Genomic DNA, 15,976 nt, shown 5'->3' with positions numbered 1-15,976 from the left:
GGGAGCTGGGGTTGTCTAGCCTGGAGAAGACGAGGCTCAGGAGTGACCTTATCACTCTACAACCACCTGAAAGGAAGGTGTAACCAGGTGGGGGTCAGCCTCTTCTCCCAGGTAACAAGTGACAGGACGAGAGGAAATGGCCTCTGCTGCAGGTGAGGTTTAGGCTGGACATAAGCGAATTTGTTCACAGAAAGGGTGATCAGATATTGGAAGGGAGCTGGTCTAGTTACTGTCGCTGAGTGTTTAGACTGGACTTGGCACTTAGATCATGGTCCAGTTGAAAAAGAGACGTTCGGTTACAGGTTGGACTCGATGATCTCAGAGATCTTTTCTAACATAATTGATTCTGTTATTCTCTGCTGTTAGGTACTAGGCTCTCCTTCAGGCAGCCAGGGAGCCCACCGGCCTCAGGAGCCGCAGCTGGAGAAGAAGCGGTGGGAGCCGCCCGCCGCGGTGTGAGGGGCGGGCTGTGGGCGGCCGCACCCGGGCCGGGCCTGCGCTGGCTCCGCCCCGCGCACGGCGACTCCCGGCGGCCCCGGGCCTGCGATCTGGGCGGGGCCTGCGATCCGGGCGGGGCCTGCGATCCGGGCGCTGGGGCCTGCGATCCGGGCGCTGGGGCCTGCGATCCGGGCGCTGGGGCCTGCGATCCGGGCGCTGGGGCCTGCGATCCGGGCGCTGGGGCCTGCGATCCGGGCGCGAGGAGGCCGCGGGCGCTGGGGCCTGCGCCCCTTCCTGCCGCGTCCCTGCGCCGGGATCCGCTCCCCGCCGCCGGTCAGGATCGCGACCCCCGCCTGTTCCTGCCGCTGTCCCTGGCTATCCCGGCCCGAGTGGCTGCCTCGTTATTTCCGTTTGATTTAATAAAGCAGTCGCGGGCCGCATAATCTTTGGGTTATTCCTTCCTTTGTGCCTCATAGATTTTGTCTCAAAGCAGCTAAGGAAGGACGATGGGAGTTCAAGGACTTTGGAAGCTGCTTGAGTGCACCGGGAGACCCATAAACCCAGAAACGCTGGAAGGGAAAATTCTTGCTGTTGGTATCCTTTAAAAGTGAAGCTGGGGAACCGAAGTTGCAAGGGAGATTGTTTTAACTATTTCCCTTATTTATAAGAGTTGTTGTTGTTGTTATTATTATTAATTATTATTAATTATTATTAATTATTATTAATTATTATTTATTATTACATTTAAATTGCTTACATTTTGGTAAGCAGAATTTTTGCTTTACAATATGTACTAAGCCCTTTTACTTTCATCTTTTTAGAAATAGACTTGTTTTAAATAGGTTTCTTATATGAGTGTTGGACTATAGAATTTTGCACTTTATTTATAAATGTGCTGTTCTTAGTAGGACTACAAGATGAAGAAGTTTTATGCTTATGCATCAGCTTTCCCATCCTGTATACTTGGTTAAATGCTGGAAAGATGTGGAAGGAAGTTAATTGTCATTTACCTGTAAAAATAACTGGGGAGGTATTTGCTGTGCTTTTGCTTCCACTCTGCTTTTTGTGCAGGGCAATAGGGATGGTAGTGTCTTCTTCCAAGTTCATAGCTATTTGGATATTCTTGGTTTTGACAAGACAAGCTTGGAGCCATGGGCTAAAGCCATTTAGTCAAATCTGTGCACTTTATAGGAACTCACAATGTGGTATATGTGTAAAAGAGAACATTTTTTTCCTCTCAACGGTTCTTTAAGATATCAGTATTTGGTTGAACCAAGCAATAAAGGGAGCCAGAGATCGTGGTGGCATTTCTGTACGGAATGCTCACCTGCTCACTCTGTTTCATCGACTCTGCAAGTTACTGTTTTTCCGGATTCGACCCGTCTTTGTTTTTGATGGAGAGGCACCTCTTCTGAAGAGACAAACCTTGGTAAGTACCTTTGTGAGTTACTGCAATGTAAAAGAGGCTCTATGCTGGTGATAAGCAGCCATTTTCAATTTCCTTCCTGTTATTCTGTTTATGTGGGGATGGAGGATTGAAGTCCACTGCTCTGTGGGTGTCCTTTGCAGTCCCAGCCTGGGTTAGTCTTGGAGCATGCAGCAGCTCTTTAATCTAGGCAGATTTGATTTGCATGGGAGCCAGGTTGCAGAGAAGTGGATGATGGCACAAGCCTGGCTTGTGCTCCAGAGTGGACCTGAATGCAGCTCTGCAGGCATTTGTAGCCAGAAGATGAATGCTGCTCCTGAGTCCCATAGAGGAAATGGACATAGATTCAGAGGCTGTAATGGCTCTGTCCCCCTTGGTGTAGAATGAGTTAGGAGTAGCTCTTAGACTCAGCACACAGAATTTTAAACAGGGATTCATTGGATGTGCATCTTCAGCATCCAGCAAAATCTTGTTGGTGTTTATCTTATTTTCATAGGCTAAGCGAAGACAAAGAAAGGAAATAGCCATCAATGATTCCAGGAAAACTACAGAGAAACTCTTGAAAACACTTTTGAAGAGACACGTTATCAAAACTGCTATTACAGGCAAAAGGCAAGAATAAAAATTATTTTTCCCTTGTTTATAAGTGACAGTAACTCTTTCTGAAGCTGTTAATTGCTGTTCTATTTTTTCTTTTTTTCCCTAAGCAATGAAGCTTTGCCCAGTATTACACAAGTTCGAAGAGAAGGAATTGATGATATGTATGTATTGCCTACTTTAGAGGATGAAGAGAAGAATAGGTAGGTAGAATTAAGAAAAATAGCTTAAATGTATGTTAATAAACCTGGGTAAAAGTATAAACCCCATTTTTTGATGCTGATGAAAGACCTTTAACCCATGAGACACTGTAATAAATATATAAAGTATATTTCTATAATTTATATTTTTTTTTCAGTTTCTTTTTGGATATAGAAGCCTCCTAGTTATCTATGGGAAAGTAACAGAAGAAGCTTTCAGCTCACAGATTAAATTTCTACCCTGGATTCATGTATGAGGATCAAAGTTCTACCTCAGTCTCAATGGCCATGTCCATACAACTAAATGGGACTGATTGTTCAAGCTTGGGTGTGGCAGCTTGATTCTGTTTTGTGTTGACATGTTCAGCAGAGGCAGGCTTTGTCTGTACTTGTCACACCTGTGGCATCTTCTTAAATAACACTAAGTGAGAATGTGAAGCTGCCCTGTAGGTTATTCTTTGCACATCTGTACTTTTATATACTTCAAATGCTGACCCAGTAAGAATTGTGTCATGATCTAAACAGCAGCAGTTGTCTCCATCTAGTTTTAACTGACTTAAGTTTGCCTTCTTACTTTCTGCTCAGATCTTTATGAACTGTGTGCATATTTATGTGTATATATATATTATATATACTCATATAAATATGTATGTAAATATATATGTTTGTGTGTGTGTGTGTGTGTGTCTGATGCTGCAAATTTTTGTGCTTGACCAGCGAAGGCATGACTAATGTCTTTTTGCTTAAAATAGAAACTCTGTTTTCCTGGGTAAATATCTACACATTTGTTTTCTCTGTGATTTTTAGCTCAGAGGAGGAGGAAGAAAAAGAATGGCAAATGAGAATGAGCCAAAAACAGATGTTGCAAGTAAGTGCAACATAGTTGCCTTGTTACTGTGAACAATCCTCTCATTCATATGCTGTGCTTAAAAGACAAGCAAAAAGCTTATAAAATCCAATTATTTGGAGATATAGGTCTTATTATAGCATTACTTATAAGAAAACAAGTTAATTTTCAGTGCTCTAAGAATTCCTATTAATGAGGAAATATAAATGTGATTTCTCCACTAGAATACAGCAGAACAGAAAATTCTTGTCATAGCCTTTCTTTTTCTTTATACTACTTCCTTTGAACATATGGAGAAGACATTGGTTTTGTAACAAGGCAGGAGAAATGCATGCATTTGTGCACGTGTATGTACATAAATAACAGCAGATTTAACAAAATTCCTGTGCTTCTCCAAATGTGAACTGAAGTTGAAGCACTTAAGTCCTTGTATTTTCACAGATCAATTCTGTGTTTGCTTCTGATGTGCTGATTTGATTGGAAGAGGAGAAGAGAAATACATAACCTAAGAAGAAGACATAATAAATAATAAAATTATCTCTGTTTTCACCTATAGGAAAAAAAAAAAAAAAGAAACACTCTTGGAAAGATTGTTTATCTTTGAAGCAGTTCTCATTCAGAAGGAGAACCTCTTTAGAAGGACAAAATCTGAATAGCTGAGGCTATATGACGTGGTTCTGTGTTTTATACTAAGTATCTTTTTGTAAAAATAATAAAACCAAGTTTCTCTGTATATTGTACATCAATAATCAAGTATTTAGTGCTATTTTATTACACTTTATATGAAAATATGAAAAGTAGTTACTTTTTTTTTCATATTTTCTTCACTATGTGGGGAAGTAGCAACAAACTTCTTGAGGGGTTGGGTTTTTTTTGTCTTGCTTGGAATGATGCTCTAAATATTTTATTATTTTTGTTGTGCTGTAATATAAAATTTGTATTCTTGTTTTCCATTTTTATAGGAACAGTTATGTGAAAATCCTTATTCTATAGATATTGAATCAGAAGATTTCCACAAGCTGCCTCCAGAAATAAAACATGAGATCTTAACTGATATTAAAGAACTTACAAAGCGAAGAAGAACGTTATTTGAAGCAATGCCAGAGGTAATATTTAAAATAGCTTTGAAGACATTGGAATGGAGCTGTTGCCATTAATGCAAATAAAGAAAGAGTACTACATCTGGAAAGCTTTACACCCTGGACTGTTTAATAAGACATGTTAACGTGAGGAGAAAAAAATCCACTGAGATAATGACTCTTAACAGCCTTATCTCTTGATTTCCACTAAAATTAGCAGAGCTAATTCAGTTTGGCAAAAATATTCAAAGTTAAAAGTGCTGTGTTTTGTGCCTCATCATCATTATGCTGAAGATTGCATAACATGCTACTGGTGTGGATGAGCCAGGCAGGATAAACACAGCTGGGATTCCAAACCCTGAGGTTGTTAGAGGAGCTGGCAGCTGGGAAAAGGCTTTTGTAACTTAGGCAAATGTGTTGAAGCTGGTCAGACATGAATGGGGAATCCTATAGTGCCACTTCTACAGTGAGGTTTTGAAAGTGCAATATACATCAGATCAAATGATGGCTTGTGTCCAAGCGTCAGCTAAGAACCATCATTTTAAAATTATCCACATGTGGATTCTCTTTTAATTACTTTTTTTTAAGATGGGCATGAGCTCTGATAGCCAAAAGTGAGATGTCATGTTCTCCAGCACTCAGAACTACTGGTACCTTTCAGAGCTGTTGTATGTTGCCAGGACAGTATTGCTGTTGCTTGTGAGTGCAGCAGCCAGTGAAAGACAAATGTTAGCTGCTTAAAGGAACTCTTGAAAGAATTCCCACACTTCCAGAATGTGGGAAATTAATTTGCTTTAAAAGGGGTGTTTTATTTCAATTGATTTGTTTGTTTTGTTTTGTTGTTTTGTTTTGTTTTTTTGAGGACTCCAATGACTTTTCCCAGTACCAGCTTAGGGGTTTGCTTAAAAAAAGCAACCTCAATCGGTGCATAGAAAATGTGCAAAAAGAAATGAATCAACAGCACTCGGGTGAAATCCAAACACAATATGAAAATGAAGGTGGTTTTGTGAAAGAAGTGGAATCAAGGAGGGTGGTCTCTGAAGAGACTTCTCACTATATTCTGATAAAGGGTATGTCGGGTCTTAATTTTGTAAAACCTGTTGTTTGGAGTGTGCACACTTAAAACTGGCAGGTTTAAGACAAACCTGAATATTGTTTATTGGTGCACCTAGCCAATACTTTGTTTGAAATGTGCATTACTGTTATACGTCATTAACTGTGATCTGTAAACCTGTAGAAGAGTGGTTTAATAGTCTTTATATAATGATGTTTGTTATGTAAAATGGAATGTTTTTATAAAGCAGTATTTTTCCACACAAAACTTTCTTTCAGGTATTCAAGCAAAAGAGGCTATGAATAGAGACTTGGAAACTACTGCAGGACCCTCATCAAAAATGCATGAATTGCCTAAATTAAATAAAATCAATGAATCACCTGCTAATGCAAAGCTGTCTGTGTCTGACAAGAAGCAGACAGAGGAAGATGACAGTGTGGTGGCAGCACCCCCCTCTCCTCGGACTTTGCTTGCTATCCAGGAAGCCATGGTGGAAAGCAGCTCAGAAGAAGAACTGGACACAGGACAATTGAACGTGGACCAGTTTGTGTCAGAGGAAGGCAGCGTGTCTCCAAGAACACTGCGGGCAATTCAGCAAGCTCTGAGTGAGGATGATAAAGGGGGGGAAGTTGTTACTGCTACAACTGGTGGAGTGCTATCAGAAAGACCAGAAGGGAAGGATTTTCTGCTTTGTAGCTCAGATGAGGAAGAGCAGATTCCTAAAGTTGAGGGGAAAAACATTCCTACAGCTACAATTCATTCATCAATCCAATTGACCATGCAAGATGTTAAATTTAAACAGAAGAGTCAGGAGTTGGAAAAAAATGATATTACACCCAAAGACACTGTTATATTCAGAGATGAAAATTATTCTGCTATTGAAAATACTAGAAAAGGCAAAGAAGATGTAGACAAAGAAGAAAATGATTCGGAAAAACATATTGCACCCAAGGACACCAGTATATCCATAGCTGAAACCTATATTGACAATACTATAAAGGACACAGAAGATGTAGACAAGGAAGAAAATGGTTCCAAAAATCTTATTTCACCAAATGATACCAGTATATCCAGAGTTGAAAATTATTCTTACATTAACAATACTAGAAAAGATAAAGAAGACTTGGACAAAGAAAAAATTGGTTCCAAAATGGACTTAAAGCCTCTGGGAGAGAAGGATATGAATTTATGTTTGCAGAAGCCAAGCTGTTCCCCTGAGCAAACCAGTATAGATGCTTTGATTCACGCTGAAACAACAGACCTTTCTAAAAATGAGAAAAACTTGAAAATTTCTGAAAATACACAGGCAGTAATTTCACAAACAGAAGAGAATGTATCTGAGGATATTAGACTTTTTCCAGAAGCAAGAGATCCTGAGGTGGAAAGAAAAGGGATATCACAGTCTGAAGACAGTGATTCTGATGGTATGTGCTTTTTGATTATGTAAAAGGATAAGAAAATAGGACAGTATTGTGTCTGTAGTCAGTTGAAGGTAACCTTTTCTCTTAGTAAGAAATGCTTAAAAATGCATCCCCTCCCACATATATGGGGGGCAGGAAGAAAATCTGAGCTGTGTTTTTTTCCACCTGGTGTCAGATTTTACCATTGAAACCTGAGTATAGAATATGGAGAGTCAGGAAAGCATGTTGTGTACATTGAATTTAATTGGTGTGTTAACCAGTCAGCCACTTGGTTTATGTAATTTCACAATTGTTATATTTATTTGCTGCATATAGAAAAAAAAAGTCACTGCCCAAGTTAAAAATGTGTACAAGTCTCTGTTTTCCTTTGATAGGAAGCTTTATTGAAGTGGATGCTGAGGTCAGTAATGAGGCTGAGTCTCCTACTAAATATGATGAAAAAGTGAGTGATGAGCCAACACTTGCAGAAGTGGAGACAGACAGACCTGATGCTTTCACACTGGACTTGCAGAAGGAGTCTGATGAGGTGCAGTCGAGAAACACTCAGAATGTTGAAGGAGAAGCTGGTGGTAAAGGTGCAGTGGATGAGTGGCAAGACATCAGTTTGGTAACTCATTGTTTCTTGTTTTGAACTTGTAATGGAGTCTCCAAATAGATGTTAATGAAAACTATTGAACAGCTTCTTATTGTTTCATTGCTTTCTCACATAGCTATCTAATTGTATGGGAACTGATGTTTCTTTAAAAGTGGTTAATTATAATCTCCCTAAAATCAAAGGAAGACTTCAAGGTAAATTGAAGGCTAGACCATCTCTGGGCTTACAATTTGCTGTAACAACTTCCTAGAGTGAATTAATGGAACATATGCTACTAGAATAATTGTAGTTGGAGACTGTGCTTTACTTTCCTAGGCATACCTGAATTGTTGAAATAATAAAAATCTTGGTTTATATTTTCAGGAAGAACTAGAAGAATTAGAAAAGAACCTTTCTGCTGAACAGAGTACACTTCAGTCTCAAAAACAGCAGCAGGAACGTGTTGCTGCTTCTGTAACAGGACAGATGTTCTTAGAAAGCCAGGTAGTATTTGTTGAGTCATTTTGATATGTTTCCTTCCTCCATCCCAGTCATTTACTCAAAACCTATTAGTAATTTTGCTTAGTTATAGGTCATCTTTTTTCCCTCTTAGGAGCTCGTTTTCTTCAGTTTGCTTGTTTTAAAATATTGAAAGTTTTGAGGTAGTCTTGAATTCCTACTATTTTAGGTAAGTGTAATAACATTATAAAATAGTAGTATAGTTATAGATAAATCAGTATATCTTTTAAGCACCAACTTTTAAAGCTTGAGCCAGTTTGATCTTGGCCTCTTTTTGTGAAAGGTGGAAAATGAAGAAAAAATATTAGGAGGCTGTGTTCGTTTGGCAGCAAAGAATTGGTGCAGTCTGCGTGTTAGGTAAACTGTGATTTCCCCTAGAGATTCAAAGGTTAAAAAATGACAAGAAGTCTGTATAGTTTATGTAAGCAATTTGAAGGACTCTCACGAGTAACACCTGAATAAGCCTGATATTTCTGTGTCAGTGTTTCAAGGTTTGGGTTATACAATGTGTTTGGGTTAGCAAACCCATAATACAGTAGACTAGTGATAGTATCTGTGATGTAGCAAACTAATGCTAACAAATTAATTCTGAGAAATATGTAAATGCTTGTATTTTTTTCTTAATGGAACAGTTTATGTAGTTTTAAAATGATATTTCATCTGGGTTAAATATTTGCACATACTTGTTTTTTCTGGTGATTTTTTTTAAGGCCAGTAGATTGTTTTGGCAGTATTATGTGCCATGTAGTCATATGCACACTATTATAGTTGTAAGTCTTTTGATCTTGTGCTTTTATTCTTAATCACAGTAAAAATTTAAAGCCTTGAGGCTGATTGTGTCAAGCCTCAAAAGCCATCTAAGTGAAGAACATAATCCAGACCTGTTACCTAGCACAAGCCTGTAAACCTAGTGTGTGTGGGATATTTACCTGAGGTTGTGTAATGTATCCCATAAAAGCAAAAATGCATCAAATAGAGGCATATCAAAATACTATCCAAGGAATGATTAGCCTTCCCACTGTTTCTTGTTTGATATGAATGTTTCTTATATACCTTCATACTACTTTCTTAGATGAAGTGATGACCAAATATTTTTTAAATTTTTATTTAAATTTTATTTTACTTTTTATATTTAACCTGCATCTTTCTTTCATGAAGCCCACATAATTGTAATGCATGGAGTTTTCTCCTTGCTGTGCAAAAGAATACTTAAGTATGCTTATGTAATTAAGATGGCAGGTTCTCAAACTGTGTGGTAAAAGTGTGCTCAAGTAGTGCTTGACTTCCATGGCACTGTCTGCCTGAGAGGAGTTGAGTGGGCATTCCTCCTTGACTTAACTGAGCTTGGCACTTTTTACCGGAAGTTTGAGATTTGTTGTCAAATATTAAATAACTCCCAAGTGTGAATCTAGCAGTTCTGAGTCAAGCAGAAGTGCATTAGAAGTTAACTCTTTAGATGAATTATTAACTGTTTTCCTTCCATCCTCCAGGAGCTCCTCCGTCTGTTTGGCATTCCATACATCGAAGCTCCGATGGAGGCCGAGGCACAGTGTGCCATATTGGACCTTACTGATCAGACCTCTGGGACAATCACTGATGACAGTGATGTTTGGTTGTTTGGTGCACGACATGTTTATAAAAATTTCTTCAGTCAGAACAAATATGTAGAATATTATCAGTATGTTGACTTTCAGAACGAGCTAGGTAAGCCTCAGCTATTGATTTGTTAAACACAGTCTTTAATAAGACAGCTCTGTCATCCGTCTCTTTGTATTTTCTACAGAATTTTGTGTCTCTTAATCAATATCTGTTCTTTGGAGAGTCTCTAAAGCCATTAAGTTAGGTTGCTGTTTTACTGCCAGATGACCCTCCCGTATTTGCAGGCCACCTGCATTTGATATACTGAGTTAGTGTAATGATCACCAAGGCTGGAGATATGAACTATTATACCAGTTTCTGGGTAAATTTTAGCATGACTTTTCTGATGTGGTAGAAAAATTATATTCTCATGTCATCAGATTTTTAGTCTTCTAGAAATAGAAGTTAGTTTTGGACATACTGAGATGTAATATATTAAAAGTGGATCTGGGATATGTGTAAAACATTTAACCTGTAGTTGACACTGAAAGATTTTTTTCTTCTGTCTGATTGCTCTTGAGCTAGTGTAATCACATTGTTGCCAATTTTTACTAAGCTTCAGTGTCACATAAAGGATTAGGCAAAATAGGAGCCGATTTAAACTTGTTATTATGTCTTGAGCAGAACTCTTTTAAAATCAGTTTTGACATTTTCAATTTGAGAGGCTACAGACTTTGAAATACTAGCACGTAAAATTTCATAATATTTTTATGTGGTGAAAAATGTAGCTTTGGTTTCTTCCAGCAAATTGAATGAAATAATTTTGCCCTACTTAAGTATGCTACTGTGGCTTAATTGGAAAGGATTGCTGTAAAAGCTTGTCTGTGATTTTTAATTGGTTTTAATGTGATAAACCAAATATTTATTTATTGGGAAAAAATAGTTGTCATCATCAGTCTTTATGTCACATTCCTCTGCAGTCTTGTGCTTCTTGTTTCCCATGCATTGCAGAAATTCTTCTGTCTGGACAGCTGATGGATATCATGACTAGCATGATGATGGTCTTGCTTTGTGTGTTTAGACTCACATCCCTTCTTTTCGGCATGGAATTTTTTAAATTCTTTTTCAAATCCAAACTCTTGAAGCTGGTCACTGAAAATCAGTCTGGTTGCCTCAGACCTTATAGCCTATCAAATAGAAGTGGTCAGCTGAGTTCTTCCTTCTTTCTGGCTGTTTCATGAGCTCTTCTGGTCTGCTTAGTAACTGTACCAGCACAGAGCAAAAGACTCACAGTTGAGGGACACTTCTAGGAAGCAGAGGCATTGGTATTATTGACTAGAATTCAAACAGAATGTTTTTATTTGATTCTGGCATTACTTAATTCAGGTCAGCATTGGATGAGAACAGAACAGTAACTGGATGTAATAAATGTAAAAAGCCCATCTTGTAACAACCCCAAATTTTGAAATTACAGAATCACAGAATTATTTAGGTTGGAAAAGACCTCTGAGATCATCAAGCCAAATGTTTGTTTGATCACCACCTTGTCAACTAGACCATGGCATTGAGTAACACATCCAGTTGTTTCTTGAATATTTCCAGGGATGGTGACTCCACCACCTCACTGCACAGTCCATTCTAATGTTTAACAATCATTTCCATGAAAAAAATTCCTCTCGATGTACATTGTAACATTTTCATTTTGGCAAGAAATATTTGCCAAATTAGCACAATTATTACTGCTTGAGCTAGCACAGGAGTATATTGATATTGCTCCAGAATATAACTTAACAAATTCTGCTATTGAATTAAAAATAATTTTATGGAGTTAATGACTTTGTGTTCCTTTCAGTTTTTGCTTTTCTGATAACATTTTTTGATTTTGTAAGATAAACGCTGAATCTATACACTTTCTTTTTCAGGGTTGGATAGAAACAAGCTAATTAATTTGGCATACTTGCTTGGAAGTGACTACACTGAGGGCATCCCAAATGTTGGCTTTGTAACAGCGATGGAGATTTTAAATGAATTTCCTGGGCATGGCTTGGAACCTCTCTTAAAATTCGCGTATGCTTCATTATGATTTGCTTTTTTGGATCTCCATACTGTGATTATTAGTTGATATGCTTTTCTGCTGCTTCAGCATGCAGCAAAACATGTGACCATCATTGTTTAATGGGACCATCATTAATGGGACTAAGTAGGCTGTAAAACATGACTCCATTGTATCACTATTTGGAATCACAGGTAGATAAGGTGGCAAGTTGATAGAGCAATCACAGTGAGACAAAGACAGCAGAACAGCTGTAGAATTGTGCACCTGCCTCAGAGTTTATTGGAGAGCTGGATCCATAATGGAGCAGAGGTTCATTCTCCCTGGTTTGGTGGGAGGTTGCTGTATCTTGCTCATAGAGAAAGGGAACTTGACTGAGGAATGAATGACCTGGAAGGAGACAGGCAGGTAGGGTGTGGGCAAGAACAAGATTTGAAGAAGGCTAAGGCAGCTGTATTGGCAATAGCAGGGATGGTTAGAAGTCTTTTTTTCCCCCTTCCTTTTCCTTGCATACCAAAAAACCTCTAAAAATGATCATAATGTGGGGAACATCCTCTGCAGGTGAGGCTAAAGTTGAAGCCTGATTAGCAGCTTATGGGGAATCCAGGTGATATTTGCTACTTTGGCTTACAATAGCTGCATTTAATGTGTATGTTTTGTCTTTTCTGCTTTTCAAATTTTTTGTCCTTTTGGCCATCTTTCATTGGGACATTTTCTACATCATCTCTTGTAGTAATTGAAGTAGGGAGACTAAGACTGTTGAAATTAGCATGGTGGTTCTTGATATTTCAAATTTTATTTTATGAGGCAGATTAATAATTTTCTCTGTTTTTCAGTGAATGGTGGAATGAGGCTCAGAAGAATAAGAAAGTGATGCCTAATCCACATGACACCAAAGTCAAGAAGAAACTGCGGGAGCTACAGCTTTATTCAGGTTTCCCAAATCCAGCAGTGGCAGAAGCATACCTGAAGCCTGTGGTGGATGAGTCACGGGGTTCATTCACCTGGGGAAAGCCTGATGTAGAGCAGATCAGAGAATATCCTTTTACTTGTTGGGTGAAAGTACTCAAAGATTGTAAGGAGTCAGTAATGGAGTGTCAAGTTTTTAACATCTCTTTGTTGTGAGGGGCCCCAAGCCCTATCTTCATGTACTCCCCTAAAATGATACCAGCTCTGGAATAGAAGGGAATGCAGCCATGCATGTGTGGCAGTCAGGGCTGCTCTGCCTGCCTGAGAGAGTGAGATGCCTCACTTTGCAAAGAGAATCTTGTAGCTGAACTGACTAGTTTGTGGTGGTGTTATATTTCTGTAACTGCTATTTTTCTGTAACTGTTCTGTGCCTGTTTCTCCTCTTTAAGTGGGATTATTTGCACACTCCCTCTGTATGTTTGCTTTTTTTCACAAGTAAGTCTTGAAGTCTAGACAGAAATGGTGTTTCAGTCTGCACTTAACTCTAGTTATTCCCTGCATGTCTTCCAATAATGTCTACTTTTTGCTTCAGTTGCAGTCTGAGCTGCAGCAAACTATTGAAAAGTAGATGGCAATAAATGCAGAGCTAATAGTGTTTTAAACAGTAAATGAAACTTCCAGTAGGTACAAGTGTAAAAATAAGGTTTATTTATAGGCATTTTTATGTTATGGCAATACCATTTAGACAAAATGAGTTCTATCTTCACTGAGACAGGCTTTTGAAAATATTGATATTAGAGAAAAAGTTCTGCAACTAATGGAGATGCAGCAGCGTGATTGTGATGTGTTGTTTTAACCAAGAGTCTTTTGTCTGATTTTGTAGTAGAAAAAGCTTTGAAGTGGAGCAACTTTCCTCCAGTCATTGTTTACTTCAGGAATTTTCATTTTATGTATTTACAAAATACCAGTAGTAGCCATTTTGAAAAGTTCCTTAACTTTCTGCACATTCTGCAAGGATCACTTTGGCTGGACTAGGACAAAGATAGATGGAATCCTTTTGCCTGTGATGAAACAACTGAACTTGCAGCAGGTGAAAATCTACCTATAGTTTAAGGGTAATTGGAAAATTGTGAGAGAAGCGTTTTAAAAAGAACACCAAGGCTTTGAAGTAAAATATCTTTCTCAGAAACTGGGCTTTGGTTTTTAATATTTTTATGTATTTTTTTTTAAATCACTAAGCTTGCTTTTCTAGACTTCATTTCTGTAAGACTTGAGTGTGTTGTAACGGACTTTGCATAATTTCAGACATTGGTTTCAAGTTTCCTTACCTATCAAGCACCTATCTCAAGTCCAGGCTGCTGTTTTTTCTGGACACAGTCAAGCTACCTCAAGCAACTCCAGTACTTCTAGAAGACAGTGTTCCATAAGCACTTTATAAAGTATATATAGAAGTGCCTCTGAGATTTTGGTGGAGCGATACTGCCCATTTGATGCTGTACACATCGTTTGAGGAAGAGTGCAGACTGAACTGTTGAGCAATTGCCCATTAGTAATAGTACTCTAATTTCCAAGTAAATGTTCTGTCAACTTTATTAGCACTTGAAAGTGAATGGTGATGCCCACTGTGGTAGCTGTCAAAGTAGGTTGTAAAATTAATCCCCAATGTCTTTTTTCCTTTTGCCATACACAAGATAGATATATTGTCTAAACCAGTCTGCTAGATTCTCTGTGTCACTGAGTGAAAGCCCTGTAGTTACATATATATACTTTCAGGTTGACTGGAATATCCTTTGGAAGCATCTGTCTCTCTTAGGCAATGTTAGGGAAAAAGTAGAGGACTGGCTTGGCCTATACAAAAAGTCTAGCTGTGATTGAATAGCACAAATCCACACTGTGTGAGGATTACTAGTTCTACTCTTCAGTCTTAATACTGTAGCAGCATGTGATGCAATGAACCTGAGTCAAACACCTGCATGTTCTTGCACTTGGAGGCAGAAATGCAAAGTGCACTTACAGCATTTACTTAGTAAACATTCTGTTTTCACAGCTGGAAGCTAAGGGTGTGTTTGTAAGGACATACTTAAGAGCACTACAGAGATTCTCTGTATTAGGCTTGACAATAGGAACATATGTCTAATCACCAGCAGTGCAATATTTATGAAATCTTATTAGAGTCTGCTAATTATTAGTTTCTATAAAGGTTCTTGTTGCCTAATTTATTATAAAGTATGGATATTACTATATTGATGTGTCTTATTGTTCACATTTGTGTGTGTGTGTATTATTTCATTACTCCTTTGTCCTGTTTTAGTTTCAGATGCTTTATAATATAGCTAATAACTGAATTCCCACAAAAACATTCAACTGTGTTTCTGTTTTATTTTGGATAGACTCAGCTTCGAATTGATTCATTCTTCAGACTAGAACAGCATGAAAAACAAGCTATTAAAAGCCAGAGACTGCGCAGAGCTGTGACTTGTCTGAAGAGAAAGGAAAAGGAGGAAGAAGATGATGAAATCCAGGAGGCCACTGCTGTCATGGAGATGGAACTTAAACAGCCTGGGAAAAGGAAAGGGGAACGTACCACAGGCCGTGCAAATCAAGCTGCAGCAACAAAAGTACAGAGTGGAAAGAGAAGAAAACAGTCAGATTCCAGAAAAGAATTTTTATATGGAGGTGGTTTTGTTGGAAATTTGCATCTTTCAGAAACTTCTAGTGACTCCTCAGTGGAGGAATCCAAAGGCAGAGATTTAGGCAAGAGCAAAAGGAGGAAGAACATGTCTGCAACAGAGACAGCAGACCATAAAGAGAAAAAAGGGTGCAGTAGCTCAAGTGGTGAGGATGAAGATCTGGGAAATGTAGTCATGGTGACTGCCAAACCTGTGTTTGAAGGCAGAAAAAAGAAATCATGGAGCAAGAGAGGAATAAGAAAGAAAATGTCTTAAATAAAAGAATTATTTAAAAAGACTGATTTTTCTGACCTGAGCTTTGTAAATATTCTAATGAATTATTTTTAAAATATAATAAATTATCCCTATTTGTATTGCATTTTGTCACGCATTTTCTGTCCAGAACTTAAATAGAAGTGATTCCAAACAAAACACTAATTTTAGCACACTTACTCAGAAAGACCTAGATTTCACTTGATAGAAGTTTCCAGGCTTCAGATTTTAAAATTGAGCCAAAACATGTTGTCCATTTATTTGCATTCTATTTGCATTGAGTTGAAAGAGCTGTTAAAACCACCTGCTATCAGTTGTTTCCTTAACTTCAAATCTAAA

General features: G+C 38.2%; 1 protein-coding gene across 1 annotated transcript; it reads left to right on the top strand.

Moving 5' to 3' along the window:
* Positions 1-685: 685 nt before the first annotated feature.
* ERCC5 (ERCC excision repair 5, endonuclease) lies at positions 686-15,743 on the top strand. Its single transcript, XM_054518301.1, has 16 exons — positions 686-771; positions 915-1,032; positions 1,692-1,867; positions 2,361-2,476; positions 2,572-2,664; positions 3,469-3,529; positions 4,471-4,614; positions 5,450-5,657; positions 5,920-7,065; positions 7,437-7,669; positions 8,021-8,140; positions 9,646-9,859; positions 11,656-11,800; positions 12,623-12,825; positions 13,703-13,785; positions 15,086-15,743. The coding sequence occupies exons 2-16, from the start codon at positions 945-947 to the stop codon at positions 15,638-15,640; spliced, it is 3,585 nt and encodes a 1,194-aa protein (XP_054374276.1). The 5' UTR covers positions 686-771; positions 915-944; the 3' UTR covers positions 15,641-15,743.
* Positions 15,744-15,976: the final 233 nt, after the last annotated feature.

The sequence above is a fragment of the Molothrus ater genome, chromosome 2, assembly GCF_012460135.2.
Source record: "Molothrus ater isolate BHLD 08-10-18 breed brown headed cowbird chromosome 2, BPBGC_Mater_1.1, whole genome shotgun sequence".
NCBI classification, from domain to species: Eukaryota; Metazoa; Chordata; class Aves; order Passeriformes; family Icteridae; genus Molothrus; species Molothrus ater.
The sequence above is the reverse complement of the archived record's forward strand: the minus strand, read 5'-3'. Positions and strand labels throughout refer to the sequence as shown.